Source organism: Venturia canescens, chromosome 1 (genome assembly GCF_019457755.1).
Source record: "Venturia canescens isolate UGA chromosome 1, ASM1945775v1, whole genome shotgun sequence".
Taxonomy (NCBI): Eukaryota; Metazoa; Arthropoda; class Insecta; order Hymenoptera; family Ichneumonidae; genus Venturia; species Venturia canescens.
Genome location: NC_057421.1, coordinates 40,553,092 through 40,576,159, shown reverse-complemented (window position 1 = coordinate 40,576,159; position 23,068 = coordinate 40,553,092). Strand labels below are relative to the sequence as shown.

The 23,068-nt window shown below is 40.9% G+C and overlaps 1 protein-coding gene across 1 annotated transcript in view; it reads right to left on the bottom strand.

Moving 5' to 3' along the window:
- The window catches only part of LOC122408149 (uncharacterized), a 1,237,064-nt gene that overhangs the window by 157,506 nt on the left and 1,056,490 nt on the right, over positions 1-23,068 (bottom strand). Inside the window, exon 23 of the mRNA XM_043414787.1 lies at positions 12,620-12,687. Within this exon, the coding sequence (XP_043270722.1) occupies positions 12,620-12,687 (68 nt within the window). The remainder of the gene's footprint in view (positions 1-12,619; positions 12,688-23,068) is intronic.

The following is a 23,068-nucleotide window of genomic DNA, read 5'->3' as shown; positions in this document are numbered from 1 at the left end:
GCATCCGTGGTGAGCGCGAAGGCACGATCAAAGTCGGGATACTGTAGAATGGGTTCGCAGTACAGAGCTTTCCGCAATTTTCGAAAGCTCCGCCGCTGCGCCAATCCCCAATCGAATCTCGCCCCCTTCTTTAGGAGGTCAGAGAGCGGTTTGGCAACGCCGGAGAAGTTTTTGATGAACCTCCGATAGTACCCCGCGAGCCCTAAGAACTGCCTGATATTCTTGGCAGTAGTGGGTTGCGGAAAATGTCGGACCGCTTCGATTTTCCGGGGATCGAGGCGCAACCCCTCCCGGCCGATAATGTGGCCGAGATAACACACTTCCTTCCTCAGGAATTCGCATTTGTCCGGCTCCAGCACGAGATTCGCCATCTCCAAACGATTCATTAACCGTCGGACCTTCGTTTCGTGTTCCTCCAACGATTTAGCGAATACAACGATGTCGTCAAGGTATACGAACAGTTCGACACCTTGAAGGCCTCGCAGTACTGTATCCATCAATCGCTGAAAGGTAGCCGGAGCGTTTTTTAAACCCTCCGGCATACGAACGTATTCGTAGTGGCCATTGATCGTGGAGAAAGCGGTCTTCGCGCTGTCACTCGGATCCATCGGGATCTGCTGAAATCCACTCGCCAGGTCGAAGGTCGAGAAGTATTGCGCCTCTCCCAACTGGTCCAATATATCTAAGATATTGGGCAGGGGGTAGGCGTCCGAGATGGTCTTCTCGTTCAACTTCCTGAAATCTATGACCATACGCATCCTCGGTCTACCCTGGGAGTCGGGTTTTTTTGGTACGATCCATACCGGAGAATTGTACGGGGACTGCGACGGCACAATTATTCCATTATCGAGCTTCTTGTCAACCTGTGACTGTACTTCATCTCGATGAATGGAAGGAAACCGGTATTGGCGAGTGTTAACCGGCAGATCGTTTTCCGTCGGGATCCTGTGAGACACGAGGCTCGTGCAGGGCAGCCCATCGCCTGGGAGTTTGAACCGCATCGGGTTTTCCTCGACGATACGCTGAACACACATCTGCTCTACTTCGTTCAGAGCATCCAAACGCAAAGCTTTCATAATCGCAGGGACGCGATCAACCGGGGGAGGAGCATCGTCGTCAGACGACTCGCTACCCGAGACTACATCACCCCAGTACAATTCAAACGGCAATAATTCCTGAGGCGAGACTTCGATTTCTACGTCGCGATCTAGTGTGTTAATCGCGAGCACATGACTTATTCCGTTGTTCTGCGACACTAATGCATCGCCGATGTATAATCCGGGTTCGGTCTTGATTCGCGGCAGGTAGCCCTCTTTCAACTCGGGGTTCGTGACCGCAAAAGCTATCGGGCGACGCGTACGGGCTCTGATCAAACAGACATTTTTATTTGATCGCGAAAGCCACGGCTGAGTATCACCCGTTAGAAAAGGGCGAGGGCGCACTGGGTCACTCTCCAGCGCGAGGGAACGGTGATGGAAGGACAGTTCTGCCCTTTCCTTCCACAGAAACGGTCTACCGAGCAGCCCATTACTTTTTGTGACAAATTCCTTCACCACGTGAAAAGTATGGGGCCGATCGTTGATCGTTAGAGTGACGGTTCCCAAGGATTTCGCCTTCTCACCCGACGGGCCGGTAAATTCGCACGACTGAGACGCGTCGAACGGGACGTCGGCGTGAAGCGCCTTGACCTTGATGAAATTTAGACCCGAACCGGAATCACAGAAAAATTCATCCGATCCGTTGACAAGCTCCGGGGCCTTTAATTTTACCACCGGAGTTTCGACCTCCTCCTCGACTTCCGATAGAGCGATTTTAAGCTCGGAAATCGATTTGGGAGGGGATGTCCTTTCTACCGCCTTTCGTCCTGAAACTTCACGGACCGTCGGTCGTTTATCGCCGGCGACGGAGGTGGGCTCGCCAGCTCCCGCCGACGAGCCCCCTGAGAGTTTAAAGACTCAGACGGCGATGAAGACGAACGGTTATTGGGACGACCATCGGGAGACGGCGCGCGCGAGGATTCACGGCTATACTGTACCACGGGAGTCGACCACGGGCAACACATACAACCGTACGCGTACGCGCAACAGTAACGCAAGTTACACCCTCCCCCTTTGCGATAGTAATCCGGTGTTCTCGACCAGGGACAGCAACCACAACCTGATCCGCGCATGCAACAATACCTGTTCGAGCACCCCCTTCGAGGTGACTGGGATCGAGGGCGCGGGCCCTCGTCCTGTCGTTTGAGGATGCCCGACGGTCTCGGACTCTCCGAGCGATCCGAGCGCTCGGGGCGGCCCGAACGCTCCGATCTCTCCGAGCGCGCGGGTCTCTCCGGTCGCTCGGGTCTCTCCGATCGCTCCGATCTCTCTGACCTTTCCGATCGTTCCGATCGTTCCGATCGACGCGATGAGCGATCATTCTCGCGATACCTGTCATCCTTCGGACCGGGGGAATCGGAACGCGAGTCAGACTTCGCGGCCCCCTTAGCCATAAGGGCCAGGACCTCGCCGATGGAAGCTGTGGGTTTTAAATCAGCTAGCGGATTCGGACTTGCACTGGGTACCTCCGCCATATATTTTTCTACGACGGAGAGCCCTTCCTTCAATGTAGTCGCGCCCTTAACGAAGATCATTTCGCTTAGCTTGTCAGGCAGCGCCCGACGGAACGCAGCAAAACCCCAAACGGCTATGGTATCATTGCCGTCGGCACCCAACTCTGGGCGCCGCTCTTCTTTCCACGCAGCGCGAGCTATACTCATTAACACTTGAATTCGAAGGTAGAGCTCCCGCGGAGTTTCCCCTTGACGGAGCCGGACTTCATAAATTCTGTCTAAACACGAGTTTAGACTTCTGTACGGGGCTAAGCCCTCGCGTAACGCGACGACTAGTTCCTCGATTGTCCGGAATGTCATGCCCTGTACACACGCTCGTGCTTGCCCATGCAAACGACTCAATACCCCCGTAATAAACTCGGGGAGCTGGGACTCTCCGACGAACGCGGCGGCATTCTGAACGTTTTGGAGGAAATCTCCGAGAGGCGGAGTTACACCGTCAAATTCCGGCACAGAAGCTAACTTGTTGGTCAAGTGCAACCCACTGAGAACGATCGACATCTCCGCGGCGGAGATGTTCAACGCGCTATTATTGAGCGTACGATCTGAGTTACCGTCCGGCATCATGGACCGGTTTATAACGAAAAGGCAGTGGAAACGGAAAGTTCGATACACAACGAATCGGAAATACACAAGAATAAGTTGTTTATGAAGTGAAGTTTAAAGTAGAAAATTTTGATACTTTGAGCGAACCAATCAACCACGGAGAGCGTGGTATAGGCAACGATATCCCACCGCTGCCAACAATTTGTTACGTCCAGAAGGGACGAACGAGGACGATGATTATTTGAGAGACGGTCTATGAATAGTGCTGCCACCAACCTACGTGAAGCGTAGGATTTCTCGAGATTTTAGATTCGCCTATGGTCCCGTACGGGCCCCGGGGAAAGTTGACGGGAACGCTCAAGGTGTCAAGAAAACTCGGACAATTTATTGTTTGTAATTTATTGAACAAATAGTGTAGATTTATTGAAAGTAGGAAAATGGTGAGAAACGTAGAACATGAACAGAAAATAGAACTTACAGTTATCGGTTTTGAGGAGACGATTCTCTCCTCCCTTTTCCACTCTTGCACACCGCAGCACCGCGCTACAATTGACGCGCGGTGGTCATACACGCTTACACACACACTGAAGGGAAATAACGAAAAATTATGAAAAGTGAGAGAAGATTGGTAGAGGGGTGCACACAAGAGTCTGCAAGACTCGGCAACAGAACGTCCGTGAGGCAAGAGGCAGTGCGTTGCTCACTACGCGTTATTAACGAAAGTTAGGCTGACGATCTCTGTGCGGTTTCACCTTTATTTCAGGTTTTACTTAACCGCCGCGAGTGGCTAACTTACGGAGTTATCCGTGGGGACGACCGAGTGTCTGAGAAGATCAAACGGAACTAAGACCGAGAATATCAGCCACGGCGACGATTGCTCGAAAGCGATCGTCGTGGCGTGATATTCCCGCGCCGTCAGCACCCCGGTCGCACCCAAGGATATTCCTCCTCGAAACCCGGGTCAGGCGATGCTGAGCCAGCGGATTCCGAGGCCCACAACTCGCGACGGCACGAGGCGACGCACAGAGGTCGAGCCAAGGTCGCTCCGTTGCCAAGTCTCAAGAGCGTCGTCACGCCCCGCGGATGTGCCCTAACGCACGCGGGACGTGACAAAGGTATTCGCTCCATACCGCAGTAATACAAACTTCAATACTATTTGAAAAGAAACACTTTAAAACTTGCTGAATCAAGTTCCATTACATATTACCATAATTAAAGATAGGAGGTGATACTTAGCACAAATATTTATCTACAGAAATTTTAAAGTTCGCAGCTATCTGCTGCAATTCAATGTATCTGCGCAATGAGTTTGGAAAACAGCAATTTCAAATTATTTTCATTCAATTTCAAATCAAATTTCAAAGCATAAATGAGCAACTGAAGACTTTTCTAATGAATTTTGCACTTCATATTTATGTTGCAGTGAGAGTCAAAAAGTAAAATGAATGGCAAAGTATATAAATTTTATAGTTTGCAGATTTTTGCTGTATTTCAATGATCCAAATCTATATAGTATTATAGTGAAAAGTTGTTCAAAGTCATGATGTTACATTAAAATGACATAGCGCACATAACATTCAGAAATTCTGTAGGTTTCCATGATGTTGGCAGGCATTATACTCAATCGCATCCAAAACTGAGCAACTGTAGACATATCGTAATGAATGTTTTCACCAATAATTCCACATTTGCAGTTTGCGGAATAGGAATACTCAACATACACGTTATTTCATAAGTATTGTTGTCAAAATTTGTGTTTGCCTACCGCATTCCGAAGATTCAACTTTTCATACTATCAGCAAAAAAAGCATCCAAAGACTTTTTGGAACAAGTTTCAAAATTTATTACTCGACAGACCAGGTGGAAAAAGAATAACTACACTTATATCAACACCAGAAACTGTTTTGAGAATCTGTTGTACAAAATGTGCGATTGATGATCATAATTGGAAACCTCTTGAATCACGTTACCACAATCAGCATGAAGAAATATTAGAAAATCATAGGACACATATTAGGAAACCAATTAATAATATGTATCCATCCGCTGCAAACCGATGGAGTCAAAACAAGGATCGGATAGAGCAGAGCCAAACTCAATAGGAAGCAAAATATGGGAATATTCAAAAATAATGATGACACAAGAAATAAATTAGAAAACATTTATTCGATTGGAGTTTCTCACATTATATATACTAACAGTTCTGTGTGTTCTTGTTTTATTAAACCATAATATTTCAGATCGCAAAAAGAAAATTTGACGTTATAAGTTGACGAACATTTTTTCTTACAACTTCCAGACCTATTTTTGATAAACTGATTTGCCTTATTTATATTATTCACTAACTATGCGAACGTTTGTTACATATGTCCCGCACTTCGTAACGTCAAACCCCGGCCGGTTCGTTACCACACAGCTATCAAAGGGAACTCGTATATATAACCTACATAATTACACATGATATATAATCACGCAACTGACGATATATTTACACTGAACAATATTCCGCGCACTCTGGTTTAATTGAAAGATTATCTCAGTTGACACTTATTTCCAATCGAATGAAATAATGAAATCTTGAAAAGTTTCGTTGACATATGCATCGCGCATTTTTTATATTTTTTATTTGCACACACAGATCACAGTCTACATTTACGCGGCCGCTTTTATACCGGTTTAGTATACCACAAGTTTTAACAAAATAAATATTAACCACTTTTCACTAACCATTTTCATTTATTAATTAGAGTCCGCACACAACAGCACTTTGGGAATCATAACCTCACCTGTCAAAATGACGTTCAATATGAAAACAAGTCTCGGGTGGTTTCGGATGTGCGTATCGATGTATTGATATCATATAACCTATTTACAAATGATATAAATGATAAACTTATTTTCAGTCAAACGAATTAATGAAATCTTAAAAAGTTTCGTCGACATGCACCGCGTATTTTTTTATTTTATTCTTTTTTACACACGTCGGATCACAGACTACATTTACGCGACTGCTTTTATACCGGTTTAGTTTAGCATTCCACAGGTTTTAGTACTATGCACTTTGTTAGATGACGAAAGTTTTTTTTATTTATCCCACACGCATTCCATAATGTCAAAACTCCGTTTGTTTATACGATGATCGAAAACTGACACATGGTTTATATATATATATATATATATAATATAATATTCACGGGGTCTGAGCGCGGTCGGGGTAAGACTCAAAAGTTAGAAGGCCTAAAATGGCGAACAGGCATTCTGTATAACGCATATATAGATATACAGAATGCCTGTTCGCTATTTTAGGCCTTCTAACACTTGAGCCTCACCCGCGGTCGGCCTAGCATCTGGAGGAGCCGAAATCGTTGAGCCAATCAGAATGCGTAGAGGCAACAACTCTACTACCACTAACTACGTCAAAACGCGTATACGTATACGTCGAACTCGTGATGTGTCAGTAACTTTTGCATAATCTTGAGCCCGTGCAAAGTTTTTTCTCAGCAATTACGCCACCGATCGTGTTGATTTTGGGCGCAATCTAAAGAGAATTTCTTAATTAGCTGAAAGTTCAATTTTCAAAGCCTCAGATGACTCATAACTTCGGTAATTCAAAAAAATCACTTGCCAATTTTACCCCCACCACGGCGAATCGTTTTATTCAGAGAAAGTATACTCGGCGAGAGCCTCGGGCCAGCAGACGACAGGGCTGTCAATGTACTTGTCCCGAGACTCTACCGAGTCTCTTGATGCCTGCCAACATCATGGAAACCTACAGAATTTCTAAATGTTATGTGCGCTATGTCATTTTATTGTAACATCATGACTTCTAACACCCTTTCACTATAATACTATATATTTGGATCACTGAAATACAGCAAAAATCTGCAAACTATAAAATTTATACACTGTGCCATTCATTTTACTTTTTGACTCTCACCGTAACATAAATATGAAGTGAAAAATTCATTAGAAAAGTCTTTAGTTGCTCATTTATGGATGGATTTGAAATTGCTGTCTTCCAAACTAATTGCGCAGATACATTGAATCGCAGCAGATCCCTGCGAACTTTGAAATTTCTGTGGATAAGTATTTGTGTTAGTATCACCCCCTATCTTTGATTATAGTAATATGGAATGGAACTTTGTTCAGCGAGTTTTAAAGTGTTTCTTTTCAAATAGTATTGAAGTTTGTATTACTGCGGTATGGAGCGAATACCTTCAAACTTTGATATTTTTGTGTCGCAGCATGTGTGTCAATCATTTTAATTTTTTACTCCAACCGTAACATGTAATTTCAAAAACTCATCACAAAAGTTTTCAGCTTTACCATTTAACTTAATTTTCCTTCTTCTAAATTCTATGCTAAATTTCTTAATTTCTAAATTTCTTTCTAAATTATCTTGAAATGAAATTGTATTCCTCCACAACCAATGCAGGTACCTTAAACGTCTTTGATTTCCGTTGCTCTGTAGAATTAAGTACGCTCAGTTTTTCTTGCTTCTTTGAGTTCTGACACAATAGATGTTTTCGGGTGCCTTTTTTCTGCAACTATCAAACTGTAGATAATTGGATCTCAGCGGCCACTTGCAAACTTTGGAAATATATTTCATGGGGGGCATGTTTTGGATGACACGAAAACGTCTAGATTCAGAATGCAAAAACGACATTTGAAAATGCCCAATTCTGTAGGATTTGTTGTGTCTTGAATTTGATCTGTCTTTCCTCTTTTCCTTTCTTTTTTCTAACGTTATAAGCCGGAAATCACATCTCAGCCCGCAACACGCATTGCTACTTGCTCTTGAGTTCCCAATGGACAAAACATATTAGAAGACAGGGGGAAAAATCGCCAAAGTCCAAGAACAGACCTGTGACGAAATATATCCAGTACAATTTTAACGAAATTTAGGTCTTTTTTCGTAGAAACCAAGGTTATAAGCCGAAAATCATATCTCGGTCCCCAACCCGCTTTTCACCGTGCTCTTTGGTTCCTAATTGACAAAACATATTAAGGTACAAGGAAAAAAAGCGCCAAAGTCCAAGAACAGACCTGTGTCGAAATATTTCCAGTAAAATTTTGACGCAAAATAGGTCCTTTTTCGTGGAAACCAGCGTTATAAGCCGAAAATCATATCCCGGCCTCCAACCCGCTTGCGACCGTGCGTTTGGGTTTCTAATTGACAAAACATATCAGAGTACAAAGAACAAAATTGCCAAAGTCCAAAGACAGACCTGTGACGAAATATTTTCAGTAATATTTTGGCGAAAAATAGGTCTTTTTTCGTGGAAACCAACGTTATAAGACGAAAATCATAAATAATCCATAGAAATTCAAACTAAAATCCTATAGTCAACTGAAAATAAATAAGGAACTTTTGAGAAAAAAGACGTGATATCAAACCATAAACTTCCCCTAGGAAAAAAAAGGTTGGGACAAGTACATTGATGGTCCCTCGTTAGCTGATAATTCCATCCATAAAAAAAACTTGAACAAATTTTTTTTTTAATTGTAAAAAAAATTATTTTATAAAAAAAAATGCAGAACAATTCGAAAAAAATTTCACAAATTTTGAAAAAACATTATTTTCAAACAAAAACTAATCTGTATCTATTTTTCAAAGTGTCAAAAGAATCAAATAACAAGTAAAAAATAAAAAACCGAAAAATCGGTCTTGAAATCATTTTGGAACCCGATGCCTCATTCTTCTTATTAGATTCGAACAGCTAAATCAACTGAAAAAAATTCCATCTAATTTATGTGCGGCATTAAAATTTATTATATTAATTCGAGGCCAAGTATTTTCTAATGAATTGAAAAAAGTTACCACTTGAATTACGTGCAGCATTAAAATTTATGATATCAATCGGTGGACAAGTATTTTATTAGTAACTCTAAATTTTGACATTATTAAATTCTTTTAAGATGCTTTTAAATCCAAAAAAATCACATGAAAGCTAGTCATATGTTACTCTATGGGGGCAGAGACTTATAAGAAAATCAATTCTTCTCAGACTTTCCGGATCCTCTGGTATTATTCACAAAATTCGACGTCGATTGGATCGATACAAATTATGTTTAAATATGTGTTGAAAGTACTTGTCCGGCCCATCACTATTCATTTAAATAAAAGTCAATCATGAAAAAATGGAATTGTATGGCAGAATCCGGTTAAACATTTATTGAAATGCGATTCATTATTACGTCCTGGAGATTCGTTTTGATTTTTGCCTAACAGAATGTATAGAAATATAATAAATAATTAACGTAGTAAATTACGTTAATAGAATATTTATTCGAAGAGGCGAACCGCTCGCGGTCCGTCTCACCTAGCGATAAGAAAACGCAAATCAGCAGCGACGAACGCCGTGAGACGGTTTGCCATGAGAAAATGCTGAAGCATCAATCCAAGATCATGGGAACCTCGGCCTAAGCATTTTCGACTGACTCGGACAAGATAGCCGGAGTCAGTGGGAAAAATGAAAAAGGGCAGTTAGTCTTGATTAGCGAACTAAACCGATCGGTTCTCCTCCGGCTTTGGTCGCTCTGACAAAATATTAAAACGCATTCAAAATTGTATCGCATCATCAACTCATTTTTTTGAATATAATTTTATTGTTTTAAATACTTAACGCGCGGAGTTCCGTTTTTATTGCACCCGCGCGAATATATCCGCGAACAACGGATACGCCTGTTATCCTCTACTCATCTCTCTCTAATCACCGTCGGCTACATACCGGGCGACCCGAGAACAAGGGATCGGACCGTCTTGCAGACGTCGAGCACAATCCACGTAAACCCTAAGCATCAGCGTAAAGGTAAGTGGGTTTTACTCAAAATATAACCAAAAAGGATCTGCTTGTCAAGCGACATCGCTTCAATCCCCAGTCTCTCCCAGCTGACCGAAACTGAAGCATCGTTTACGACCACGGTAATAACAATTTATACCGGGACGTAACGGTTTAATGTCCTTAATAGTAGTATAGGTTAATTCTTATTTTAATTCCTATCTTTTTTCAATTCATTAGAAAATACTTGGCCTCGAATTAATATAATAAATTTTAATGCCGCACGTAAATTAGATGGAATTTTTTCCGTTGATTTAGCTGTTCGAATCTAATACGAAGAACGAGGCATCGGTTTCCAAAATGATTTCAAGACCGATTTTTCGGTTTTTTATTTTTTACTTGTTATTTGATTCTTTTGACACTTTAAAAAATAGATACAGATTAGTTTTTGTTTTAATATAATGTTTTTTCAAGATTTGTGAAATTTTTTTCGAATTGTTCTGTATTTTTTTTATAAAATAATTTTTTTTACAATTAAAAAAAAATTTTTTTTTACAATTAAAAAAAAAATTTTTTTAAGTTTTTTTTATGGATGGAATTATCAGCAAACGAGGGACCATCAATGTACTTGTCCCAACCTTTTTTTTCCTAGGGGTATCAATTTTTCTGCATGATTGGAGAAATTTCGGTTTTTTAAATCTGGTTCATGTGTCAATTTTTTTCCTACTTTCCAAAGCTATTGTATATTAGTATTCAATATCCAGATGAAATAATGTCTTGCATACTACACTAACGAAAAAAATTAAAAGATCAAAAGATTTTTCCGAATTTTTAGTGACTTTTCAAAATGTTGTATTCCAATGAAAAAGGGTCGTATCGAGGTCTAAAAAAAATGCATTTTGAAGCTTTAAGTTTCTAATTTCAAGATCTTATGACGAAAAAAATGCAGAGCTATATGTTCTGTGCTATTTTGAGAAAAATTGCGAGAAAAAATTTGCAAATTTTTATGCTTTTTTTTATCAATTCCAGAAGCGTAGATTAATTTTTTTCAACTCAGCCATGATATGGACCGGATAGCTGGTTTATTCAGCTTCAATTTGCTTTTTCAAAAACTTGGGTAGGACGATTTTTTGCTGAGATGTTGAACTTTGAATTAAGAAGAACTCTTTTGTCTTTGATCGATGATATCTCGGCAACCAATGGTCGCACAGGAAATTCAAGGGCAGTTCTGAAAACTGGAATGAATGTCCTACAAGGTTCCGTTGCGATCTTGATGATAAAATTTTTCCTACATTACTTGTCCTTCGATTGATATCAGAAATTTTAGTGCTGCACGTAATTCAAGTGGTAACTTTTTTCACTTCATTAGAAAATACTTGGCCCTGAATTGATATAATAAATTTTAATGCTGCACGTAAATGAGATGGAATTTTTTTCAATTGATTTAGCTGTTCGAATCAAATAAGAAGAATGGGGCATCGGTTTCCAAATTGATTGCAAGGGCGATTTTTCGGTTTTTTATTTTTAACTTGTTATTTGATTCTTTTGATTCTTTAAAAAATAGTTACAAATTATCAAGAGACTCGGTAGAGTCTCGGGATAAGTACATTGACAGCCCTGTCGTCTGCTGGCCCGAGGCTCGCCGAGTTATACTTTCTCTGAATAAAACGATTCGCGGTGGTGGGGGTAAAACTGGCATGTCATTTTCTAAAATTGCAGAGCTCAGGAGATTTTTTATAAATCAAAAATTGGTTTGGAGACTAATTTTCAAAATCCCTTTCGAATGAGCACGAAACCAACACGATCAGTAACGTGAATGCTGAGAAAAAACTTTGCACAGGCTCAAGATTATGCAAAAGTTACTAACACATTTATGGATTAGGCGTATCTGTACAGAACACCATCAAAGGCCTCTTGATGCCAGCTATAACCCATTTCTATGGAAGCTCGAGTTCCGGGATCCAGGCTACAGAAATAATGAGTTGTTTGGGTTTGTTTGGGTTTGTTTGGGTTTGTTTGGGTACATAATTTTGATAACATAACCTTTATCATACGGTGTCCAGACGACTAGATACGATCTTTCTCAAAACCTGTGTAGGCAATATCGATTTAAACGTCAAACGTCAAAAAAATCACGTCAATAAAACTATGTCAAACCTTTCGGAATTCAGACAAAGTTGTTTGCTCCCGCTGAGACAAATGACGCGCGTGCAGTTTTGACAATGCAGAAATATTATACTTTCGGTACTAAAATTGGTGCAAAAACTGCGTACTTTCAACCAAAGTGTAAAGAAAAAGTTTTTTCCGCAACATGTCAATGCATCAGAAATTTTCACCTCACTTTAAAATCTTTTGCTAGTGAAGGAGTTAAAAACAAAATACAAAATCGTTGATATAAAGATCTCTTAATAGTAAGCAACTCAGCTCGTTTTCCGGCTGAAATTCTGATACAATGATTGCAAACAATAGCGCATGAAACAGCTCGACGAAGATTCAGAATTTTTCATTTTGCATCGGTCTAATCCTACATTAAATTTTTTTCCCAATGGAGCAGAAAATTATAGCACATTTATACACCAAAAATTTAGTCTGTTCAATATATAACTAAATCAAAAAAGTCTCAGCACCAAAAAAGAACCAGTAATAGAAGAGTAAGTGTACTTAAATTTTTTCAGTATACCTTTTTATGAGTAATTGATACTCCTCACTTGGCGTCAGTGGAACCGATGGTCTTTCCTCCTTCCCGAGCTAGAAAAATAACTTAATGAACATCATGAAATATTTCTAGCATTTAACAATATAATACACAAAAATAAGTTCATTGAAAAATGTAAATAAAATTTGATTTTCTATAGATTATGAATTTTGCCGAAGTAGTATCAAGGAAAGTTTCGGGTGGGGCTCAAAAGTTCGAACGCCTAAAATAGCGAACAGGCATTCTGTATCTCATGTGACGTGACATTTTGAGCCACGCCACTCGTACGGTTCCGTGTCGACCAGTGGACCGGATTTACGGTCCTACTTGACCGACGCACGCCGACTCACGGGGCTGGACCGATCGGAGACTCAACTGGCGTCTAGATGAAGTATTTTAGTTTACTTTATTTTCTTGTGTATGATTTTGTCTTTGCGGCGAAACATGTGTAATTTCATCGCGTCACCCGCGAAAACCTGTGAACGCGGTCGAGAGTGTGTCGTGAAAAGAGACTGAGAGAGTAAAGCCTAGTAATTGAGCCGTATTACTCAGTATCATTTTCTTTTATTGTACTTTGGCCCATTTCACCCCACGTCGTTGCCTCTCGCGGAAAACGCGCTAGTGTCTCAGCGCTGTGCGTAAAAATATCTTTTTTTAGTTAAATTGCGTGCTCGAGTGCGGATCTGTATTCCGGGTTTATTCATCGAAATCTGTGATTGAGTGTCAAGGACTAGCGCCGGAAAAAGGCCCAGTGTCAGTGGTCGCCCGCTAGTCCTCCTACCGTAGCAATCAAGAGTTGCAACCCCACCATCGTATCCTTGGGAACCGCGGTCCGAGTCAAATCGGCGCCTCGTCTAATGGGGTTCGGGTTCGTTTCCGAGTTGGAGGTGCTGAATTTCCTGGTGGCTTAAGAGTGGCCCCACCGTGGATTCAGGGACACTTGAATTCATGAGGGAGGCCTCCCCTCTTTCCGGAGACGAACACCGAATGGCCCTAGAGGAAGGCGACCCAGGAACGATTATTTGGAAGGAGCTGTACTCGCGCGCGAGATTTGAGAACCGTATCAGCCACATCGATCTTCGTTCGCTGGATTGGAATGGGGATAACATCCCAACGTAATACGCGAAAAACTCCGAAATACCACGTGAAGCGTGAGAATAAGAGAAACGGAGAATAGTCCAGTGCTGGGACACGGGCGCGTGACCCTTCGTGGGAGGTAATGAGTGGTGGGGATAGCGCAAATTCGGGAGCTCTTGCCTACGAACGAGGCGAGGGATCAACAGTCTACGATCGATACCCGGTGCCGTGAGTCAAGTGTAAGTGCCCTCTTGGATTACCTTATTGGTCTTAGCTGATTCGGAGGAAATCTCGGTAAGCTCGTTCCTCTTTTTCTCCATTGTCGTGTTCAACCCCGTGATTCTCTAATTCTTTGTCGTTTCCTTTTGAATTACTTTGGCGTTTATTATATTTTCTTTGGCGAACCACGCGATCGTGATCTTTTGCGATAGTCTCGTGTTCATCTCCGCGTGCTAATAATTATGAGTTTGGGGAATCACTGGAAAGGACAATCACGATCCGAATCGGCCCCTCTTTATTTGTAATTATTTCATTAATATTAAAATCTTTTCTGCGAGAATTTCGCGGGTATATTACGATGAATATTGCGTCGTAATTTTCCACTGTTTGTAATATCGTGTTTGCGAACCACCGAGTTTGCCTCAGCCTCTCTCTCTCAGCGCGCGCTCAAGGCCAGCATCGTCCTCGCGTGTTTACCTTTTTTCTTGCGCTTCGCGCTCGCCGCGCGTGCTATCTCTAAGCCAATTTCGTTACCTTATACTCCGGCGTATTATTTCTTGTATATTTCGTAGTCGAGGATCCCTGGCGAAACATTATTCCCTCGTCGGGATTTATTCTTTTGCGTACGATTAACTTGATATTATATTTTCTTGTGTAACGGGGATCCGTCAAGTTGCCTACAAGCCACGACGCACCGCTGCTTACCTATCCATTTTGGACTACCTCGCAGCGGTGATTACGTGTGTTTCATTATCGGAATTTCTTTCTGTCACGTATGATTAAGATGATCTTATACTTTCTTTTGTAAATGGAGCCGTCAAGTTGCCTACAAGCCACGACGCACCGCTGCTTACCTATCCATTTCGGACTACCTCGCAGCGGTGATTCCATTCTTTCTCTATCGGGATTCATTTCTTTCGCGTACGATTACTGCGTCATTATGTTATATTTTTCTTGTGTAAATAGAGCCGTCATGTTGCCTACAAGCCACGACGCACCGCTGCTTACCTATCCATTTCGGACTACCTCGCAGCGGTGATTCTAGATTTTCTTTAGCGGGATTTCTTTCCTCGCGTACGATTGATTCGATAGCCGATTTCGTTTCTTTATTATTTTGTTTATCAATTCGATCGGATCCAATTTGTGTTATTATTTTCTTGTATTATTGTTTGCGAGTCACGACTACCTCCGACTAATAAACCGCATTTTGAGTTGAAATAATTACGCGTTGAGTATCTCTTTTGACCCTTCGTGTTATCCCGTGTTGTTACTCTCATCTTGGTCCAGCCCCTCTACCACTTAGTACCTCAGTTGGAGCTGAGTAGCCAAACCGTCCTCGGTCACCTGTGTCGGGTGGCTCGGAAGGTCGTATTTGGTGAGGGGGGGGGGGGGGGGGGAGCGAAAAATAAGTCGGTATTCCGACGGTACTTCGGTACCTGGCGCCCAGACCGACCTCGCCGGTACGCCGCCACTCTTTAGCGGGTCAGGTGAGTCAAGAAGGGACAAGTTGGACCCTTTGCAGGGAAAAATTGCGTTACAATCCATATATGCATATATAGATAGGGGAGTATGGGGCAAAGGGGCCCACTTAAGAAATTTAACGAGTTTTGTCGGGTAGCACATGGTCATTTACTTATTTTTATGTCCCCAAACTGATTCCATCTCCTTATTGCTCGAATTTTGAAAAAAAAAAATTTTTGGGGCAAAGTGGCCACCCCCTCAAATGCGATGAAAATCGATAATTGTCACTTCTGGTTAAATAGACGTTGTAATAGACTGTTTCCGCATGGAACATTGAAGGCCGCGATAAACTGAAAAGAAACGAGGCATAGTAGGTACCCTCCTTCGATGGGATGAAAAAAGAATTAGTCAGAATACTTCGATAAATTTTGCCATTACCAGTGGTAAAAGCCCGTTCTTATCGGGGGCAAATCGTGGGAAAACCGCCATTATCACGAGTCTGTCGTATCGCGCAAATCTAGTGAGTAAGAAAAAAGAGATCATCAAAAAAGAAAAATTCTTGTCTGCGGCGGACGTTGCGTGTATTTTCTGCGATCAACTTTATTCGCATTCCTCCAAAGATTGAATTCGCTGCGAAACATGCCTAAAATGGGCGCACACCTTGTGTGCAGGTGTTGATGAAGATGAAGTCCATTATAAGTACGATTTTTGTCAATTAAAATAAAATAAACATTTATCAGTAATTCGCAAAATGATTTTCACCCTCTGCCTCAAATAGCTATCAATTTCGCAAAAAACATAGAATTCTCACTGATTCTGTGCCCCGCCAGAAATAGGAATTGCGTGAGTGGCCACTTTGCCCCAGAATTAAAAAATGCCCCAAAAAAGTGGGTGGCCACTTTGCCCCATGTGGCCACTTTGCCCCATGTTCCCCTATACAGAACGCCTGTTCGCTATACTAGGCCTTCTAACTTTTGAGCCCCACCCATAGTTTTTCCGCTGACATCTTTCAATTTTGGTGAAAGGCCATAGAACGATAAACATAGCCAATCGGCCCGAGAAAGGTATCCGGATTATCCTTCGAAAGGATGTTAGTACTAACGTGATATTATGATCCTGCAAGTTTCAAACATTTATTAACATAGGTTTTTGAATGAATCGAGAAAATAAAAAAAATTTTCTCAACAACAGCTGAATTGATTTTAATAAAAATTGGACACGTGAAAGAGGCAAATAGAAACTATACTAAAAGGAAACATAGGGAGGTCGACCCCTCCGATTTTTATCTAATTTATAAATGTTTTAGTACATCGAAAACTAAGAGACACGTATTTTTTTTTATCGGCGCATAAACGGTTTAAAGAGGTGAAAACAACCCTCGAAGATGGGCACCTCACGGGGTGGTTTCTCAGTTTTGCTTATAAGCGCTTTATGTATTCGAATGAAACGAACACTAAAATATTTATATTGATAAATCATCGAAAACGCACCCAAGGCTTTCTAGGGGAAAGAGTTTTTAAGGGATGAACAACCCCTAATTCGAAAATTTTATTTTGTACTATAAAAACTATTCTTCCGATTCGAACGGTACCAAAACACCCGGTACAAACGGTATTTTGTAGAGGTCAAAAAATTAGTCGATACGTGTTTCGGGGTTTTTCGGAAAAATTCGCTATTAAGGGGGTTGATGACCCCTTTCGTCGTAATACCTTATATGGTTATAAAAACATTTTTATTCTTAATTATATTGTTGTACGGTAGGACAACCACTTTTATGTGTAAGTTTGACACCGACTCAAACTTAGTCCCCCACTCGTGCACACCACGGCTGTGGTACGTACGCGACGAGAGATACAGCTCACGAGCGACAGCCGAGAGAGTTCCTCATAAACCGTCATACGACATAAAGATACCGTCAATTGTATTGATTCATGTGCGATACCAAAAGAATGTCAAACTAGAGTGTAAGATTAGTTAAGGAACATTTAATTGTAACTCTGTGTGAATTTTAAATTACAGTTATTGACTGCAACTGCATTTGTCGGGATTTCTTCCTTTTCCCCAAATTCATTAATAAACCTTTGATTTCGAGGCTTATATATTGTAACGGTACGTTAGTGACAGAACACTCCGTTACGCGTAGATTCGAGCTGAGTAATAATTAACGGAGCAGGTATGAAAGAAAAATAAGAGCCAAGGCAGATTTATGTGGATGTTTAACAAAAGAAATGATTAGAAGTGTTTTGTGTATAACATAAATATGAAAGTGAGTTTTGACTCCCAACAATTTTCTTTTCGAATCGTCCGCAAATAATATCGTTCGCAAAATAAAAACCTCGCAAAATAATTGAGTTCGCAAAAATAATAAAGTTTCGCAAAGAATAAAGTTTCACAGCAATAATCGAGTTCGCAAATATTAAAGCTCGCAAATTAATAAAGTTTCGCAAAAATATGAAAGTTCGCAAATATAATAAAGTTTCGCAAAATGAGAAAGTTCGCAAATATGATAAAGTTTCGCCAAATTAAGAAAATTCGCAAATAGAATAAAGTTTCACAAAATGAGAAAATTCAGAAATATGACAATGTTTCGCAAAATTAAGAAAATTCAGAATTGATAAAGTTTCGCAAAATTAAGAAAGTTCGCCAATATGATAAAGTTTCGGCAAAATTAAGAAAATTCAGAATTGATCTCGCAATTTGACATTCATACTTAATTGACTCTAAACTCAGGAAGCCAAGATTTTGCAGAATGGATTTGAACCCACCCAGGAATCTTTAGACAGAACGAACCCGAACTGTCCCCGCCCTCCTGGTATGAGTAAGAGGAATCCACCAAGAATCTTTTGATCGAACGAAATCGAACGATCACCTACCTCTTGGCAGACAAGGAATAGGTAATCTAGTCAGAAATCTTCAGATGGAACGAAATCGAACCATCCCCGCCCTCCTGACTAGATCGGTGCCCCACGCTGACAATCTCAGGATTGGGTTCAGACCCAAACGAAATCGAATGGGGCCCACCCTATCAGCACGAGTCGGTGGTATATGAAAAATGCTTCCTAAGCTCGTTGTGATAATGCGGACTCTGATTTACGAGGTCAGAGTCGGCTGAATTGCGTATGCGGATCCGAGTTGCTGAATCTCGAGTTCGGCGAGTAGAAGCGGGTCTAGCGTGATGAGGACTACACTAGCTACCAAGACTAGTTTTCGGTGCCTTCTTATATTAACGAGAAACAACGAAAAATAATCATAATAAATTCGGCGCATTGCGACAATTTCGCCCATTCGCTAATCAAATTAATCTCAAACCTTATAATTTTGATGAAAATTCCTGATTGGTTAACTTTCAAGTTGGATGTAATTTATTATTGGTCGATTGTGTCTGACCAATACCTATTTTCGGGTTTTCTAGTGATACGCAAGCGCGACACTTCGTTGTGCCAATCGTTGATAAGTAATTTCCTTATTCGTTGAACTTGAAATTATCGTATTGGTCGGATTTCTTGATTGGCTAACGTAAGCCTGCTCTTTGGAGCGCGCGCAATACATTTGAATTTGAATTTACCTGAGTTATATTATGTTATAACTTTTCTTCATTTTCGAAGTGATTTTATTCTGAGATTTCCACCTTCCTAATTCTCCTTAATCATTTCGTAAGTTTCAAATATTTTTATGTTAAAAGATTGAAGTTATTTAAGTGGATTTCAAAGAGATAGTTACTCTGCGTGATCGCTGCGAGGTGGGTCGATACGCGAGCCCAGGCGCTGGCGCCTTGATCGATTAATTATCGTACCACGCTCTATTGTGTCGGTACGGCCGATAACTATCTTGTCAACTGGTATAAATCGTCTCGAAATCGAAACGTAACGACCGCGGAGCGGCCCGAACCCGCTTGAACTCTCGAATATTACGCGAACCAAAAACATCGCGGAGCGATGGACAAGCGTGTGTCCCAACCGGCGGCCATCTTGGCTACTGATACAAAGGCCCGAGCGAGCCGGCGGACAACGCTCTGAACAGCGCCACTTGACGAAAATTCAAACTAAATTATATTTTTCTTATTTTAATTGTTTTCAATCCTTTTATGAATCAATATGAGCGTAATTAGGCTCAAAATGTCGGAAAAATGGCCGCTATTAAAGAAAATTAAGGAAAAAATTAAAGCTTCTAAGAAATTTGTATTATTTCGATTAAAGTGAGACGCGTGCTCACGGCGCATGCGCGGGGGTAAGCGTCCATGGGCTATAGGAACCCGAACGTGACCTTTTCCGATTTTACGAATAAAATTGAAATTAACGATATTAAATAAAACAATGAGGCCAAATCATGCAAATAACTAAATAATGGCAATCTTCATTAAAATTTTATTATTTGAAAGTCACGCTGAGCTAAAAATCATCAGAAGCGGAATTCGGCGCATCGGGCAAAATAGCGATCAGCCAATGACAAGGCGCGAATCATGGCAAAGAGCCAATAGAGAGGCCCGTTACAAGAGAATGCACAAAACACGTCCGAAGCAGGGAAATTCGGCGTTTGAGAGATTTTAGAGTGGGGAACGGGGTATAAGAGTCGGTCCACGGCTCATTCAGCAGGCAGTTCACCCTACCTCTAGAACCAACTCGGATCTCCTAGAAGAACTAGACCAGACTCAAATAGAAAAATACACTCTATTCTGGTATAACCTAAAATCCCTTTTTCCTACTATTCCTTTGGATGCCTGGGATATTGGTGAGACTCGGCGACGTATCGATTCCGTAGTCCAGGGTCCACTCCACTTAACCTAAAATTTCCGAATTTTCGTTGCACGGGACATTGGTGAGACTCGGTGACGTATCAATCCCGTGGTCCGTGGACAAAAATTACCTAACCTAGTGAATGCTCAGGACATTGGCGAGACTCGGCGACGTATCGAGCCCGTGTTCTGGGGTACACATCCTAACCTGTCTTGTGTCTTTGAATATTGGCGCCATTCGGCGACGTTTGAGGCCCGTGGTCAAGCACAAACTCTCTAAATTTCATATTTTTCGGTTTATTGAGAATAGAGGCGATAAATAAATGATTTTATGGTTTATTATTATTAAATTCAAGATTGTTGTGAAAATTATCTGATTTGGTTGGGTTAGAATTAGAACTAATTAGAATCAGAATCAATTATTAATTGAATAATTCAATAATCCGTTGTCCATTCGGGCCATTGTACGACACCAAAATTGAAGTAAATCATCTGAACAAATTATAATAAATTAAAACGAATAAAAACAAATAACAAGCGAATGAAAGCATTAATTCAAGAGGCTGCGGTAAGACTAGAGTTTGTATAGCATCAAAGCGATCATAAATAGAGAAATTGTAAACACAAAAGCGTACAACACTCTTGAATTACCAGGAAGCGTAAAAATTCATGCTTAAGCGGTTAGGATTCCAGGACAACAGTTGTCAATCATTAAAGTTGCGAATTACATTTTTACTGAAAATCCTCATGCAAAGCGTGCAGGAAGGAAAATAGAATAAGCAGAGGCACAGTAAACCATAAATCATTCTTTATTGTATAAATAAGAAAGAAAACAAATTTAGAAATTCGATCAAGGATTTTCACACAGATAAACGCTCCGTTTTTCCGGGTCTTTCGAGTTTTCTCTCGCCTGATTCAGTTAAACAACGCGGACAAATAAAAATTAAAATTAAAGACGCGTATCATTTTCTGTAAAAACACAAAATTATTGTTTAATAAATTCACTTTGTTATTTTATCAAAACGATCCTCGTCTCTCGTCTCATTCATACCTGCTGCTTTTAAAAATAAGGTAGCTCGAACCGACGCGTGGCGGCGTACAGGCCGGGTCGGCAAGAGCGTTACGTTACAATATTGAGACGATCCAGACGGGTCGATAAGATAGTTATCGGTCGTACCGATAAAGTAGAGAGCGGTACGACAATCAATCAATCGAGGCGCCAGCGCCTGGGCTCGCGTATCGACCCACCTCGCATCGATCATACACGTTAACAACTTCTTTAAGAAATTTTACTTCTATAAACTCCAATCCGTTAGCATAAAATCTCTAAACCTGACAAAACAATTAAGGAGAATTAGGTTGGTGGAAATCTCACACTCAAATCACTGATAAATCGAAGAAAATTTACGACATAATATAACTCAGGCTAATTCAAATTCAAAGGTATTTCGCGCGCGCCGAAGAACAAGCGCACATTCGCCAATCAAAAAATCCGACCAATAAGATAAACTTCAAGGACAACGAATAAAGAGACCATCCATCATCGATTGGCTAAATGAAGTGTCGCGGCTGCGTAGAACTAGAAAATCCAAAATTAATCATTGGTCAACCAATCACAAAAAGCAAACCCGCAAAGATTAACCAATCGGGAATTTCCAACAAAATAATAAGGTTCGAGATCAATTTGATTAGCGAATGGGCGAAAAGTGTCGCAATGCGACAAAAATTATTATGATGATTTGTAGTTGTTTCGAGCGAGTATAAGAAGGCAATGAGAACTGGCCTTAGCAGCCAGTCTAGCCCTCATCACGCTAGGCCCGCTTTTACTAAGCCGATCTCGAGACTCGCAACTCGGATCCGCATTACGCAAACTCGCCGACTCTGGCCTAGGAAACCAGAGTCCGCATTACGCAAATTAATTCAAAAAACGAGCTCAGGAAGCATTTTTATAAACCACCGACTCATACTGACAGGGCGGGCCCCTTTCGATTTCGTTTGGGTTCAGGATTGTCAGTGTGAGGCACCGATCTAGTCAGGAGGGCGGGGAGGGTTCGATTTCGTTCCCTCTGAAGATTTCTGGCTAGATTACCTGTTCCTTGTCTGCCAAGAGGGCGGTGATCGTTCGGCTTCGTTCGATCATAAGATTCTTGGTGGATTCCTCTCACTCATGCCAGGAGGGCGGGGACAGTTCGATTTCGTTCTGTCTTAAGATTCCTGGGTGGGTTCTAGTCCATCTTTCTCAAAAATCTTGGCTTCCTGAGTTTAGAATCATTTTCTATCAAAAACCTCTAAAATATCGCGGAACGTTATCAAAAATTTCTAAACATTGTGAAAGATTTATCAAAAATTTCTAAAAACATTGCGAGCGTTATTAAATCGAAACTCTCTAAATATTGCGAAAGAGTTATCAAAGATTTCTAAAACATTGCGAGCGTTACCAAACCCAAAATATCTTAACATTGCGAAACTTATCAAAACGTAAAATTCTGCGAAACTTTATCAAAACAAAAAAAAAAAAAAGAGAAAAAAAAACCTTCTAAATTTTGCGAAACGTGATTAAATTGCGAAAATTATTGTTTACGAATTTGCGAGCTTTATCATTTACGAACTTTATTTTGCGAAATTTTATTCCGCGCGTACTTTATTAATTGCGAAACTCTATCCTTTACGAGCTTTATTGTTTACGAACGTTAATTTGCGAAACTTAATTCTTTGCGAACTCTTGCACTCATGCGAGACCTTATTCATTGCGGACTTTATTCATGAGCGTTATTTTGTGAAATTCAATTCTTTGCGAACGATATTATTTGCGAACTACTCAAAAAGAAAAGTGCTTGGAAAAAAAAAAAAAAACTCACTTTCATATTCATTGTTACAACCAAGAAACAAAACAGATCAATTTGAATAAAACATTTCTTTTGTTAAATTTCTATATAAATCTGCAT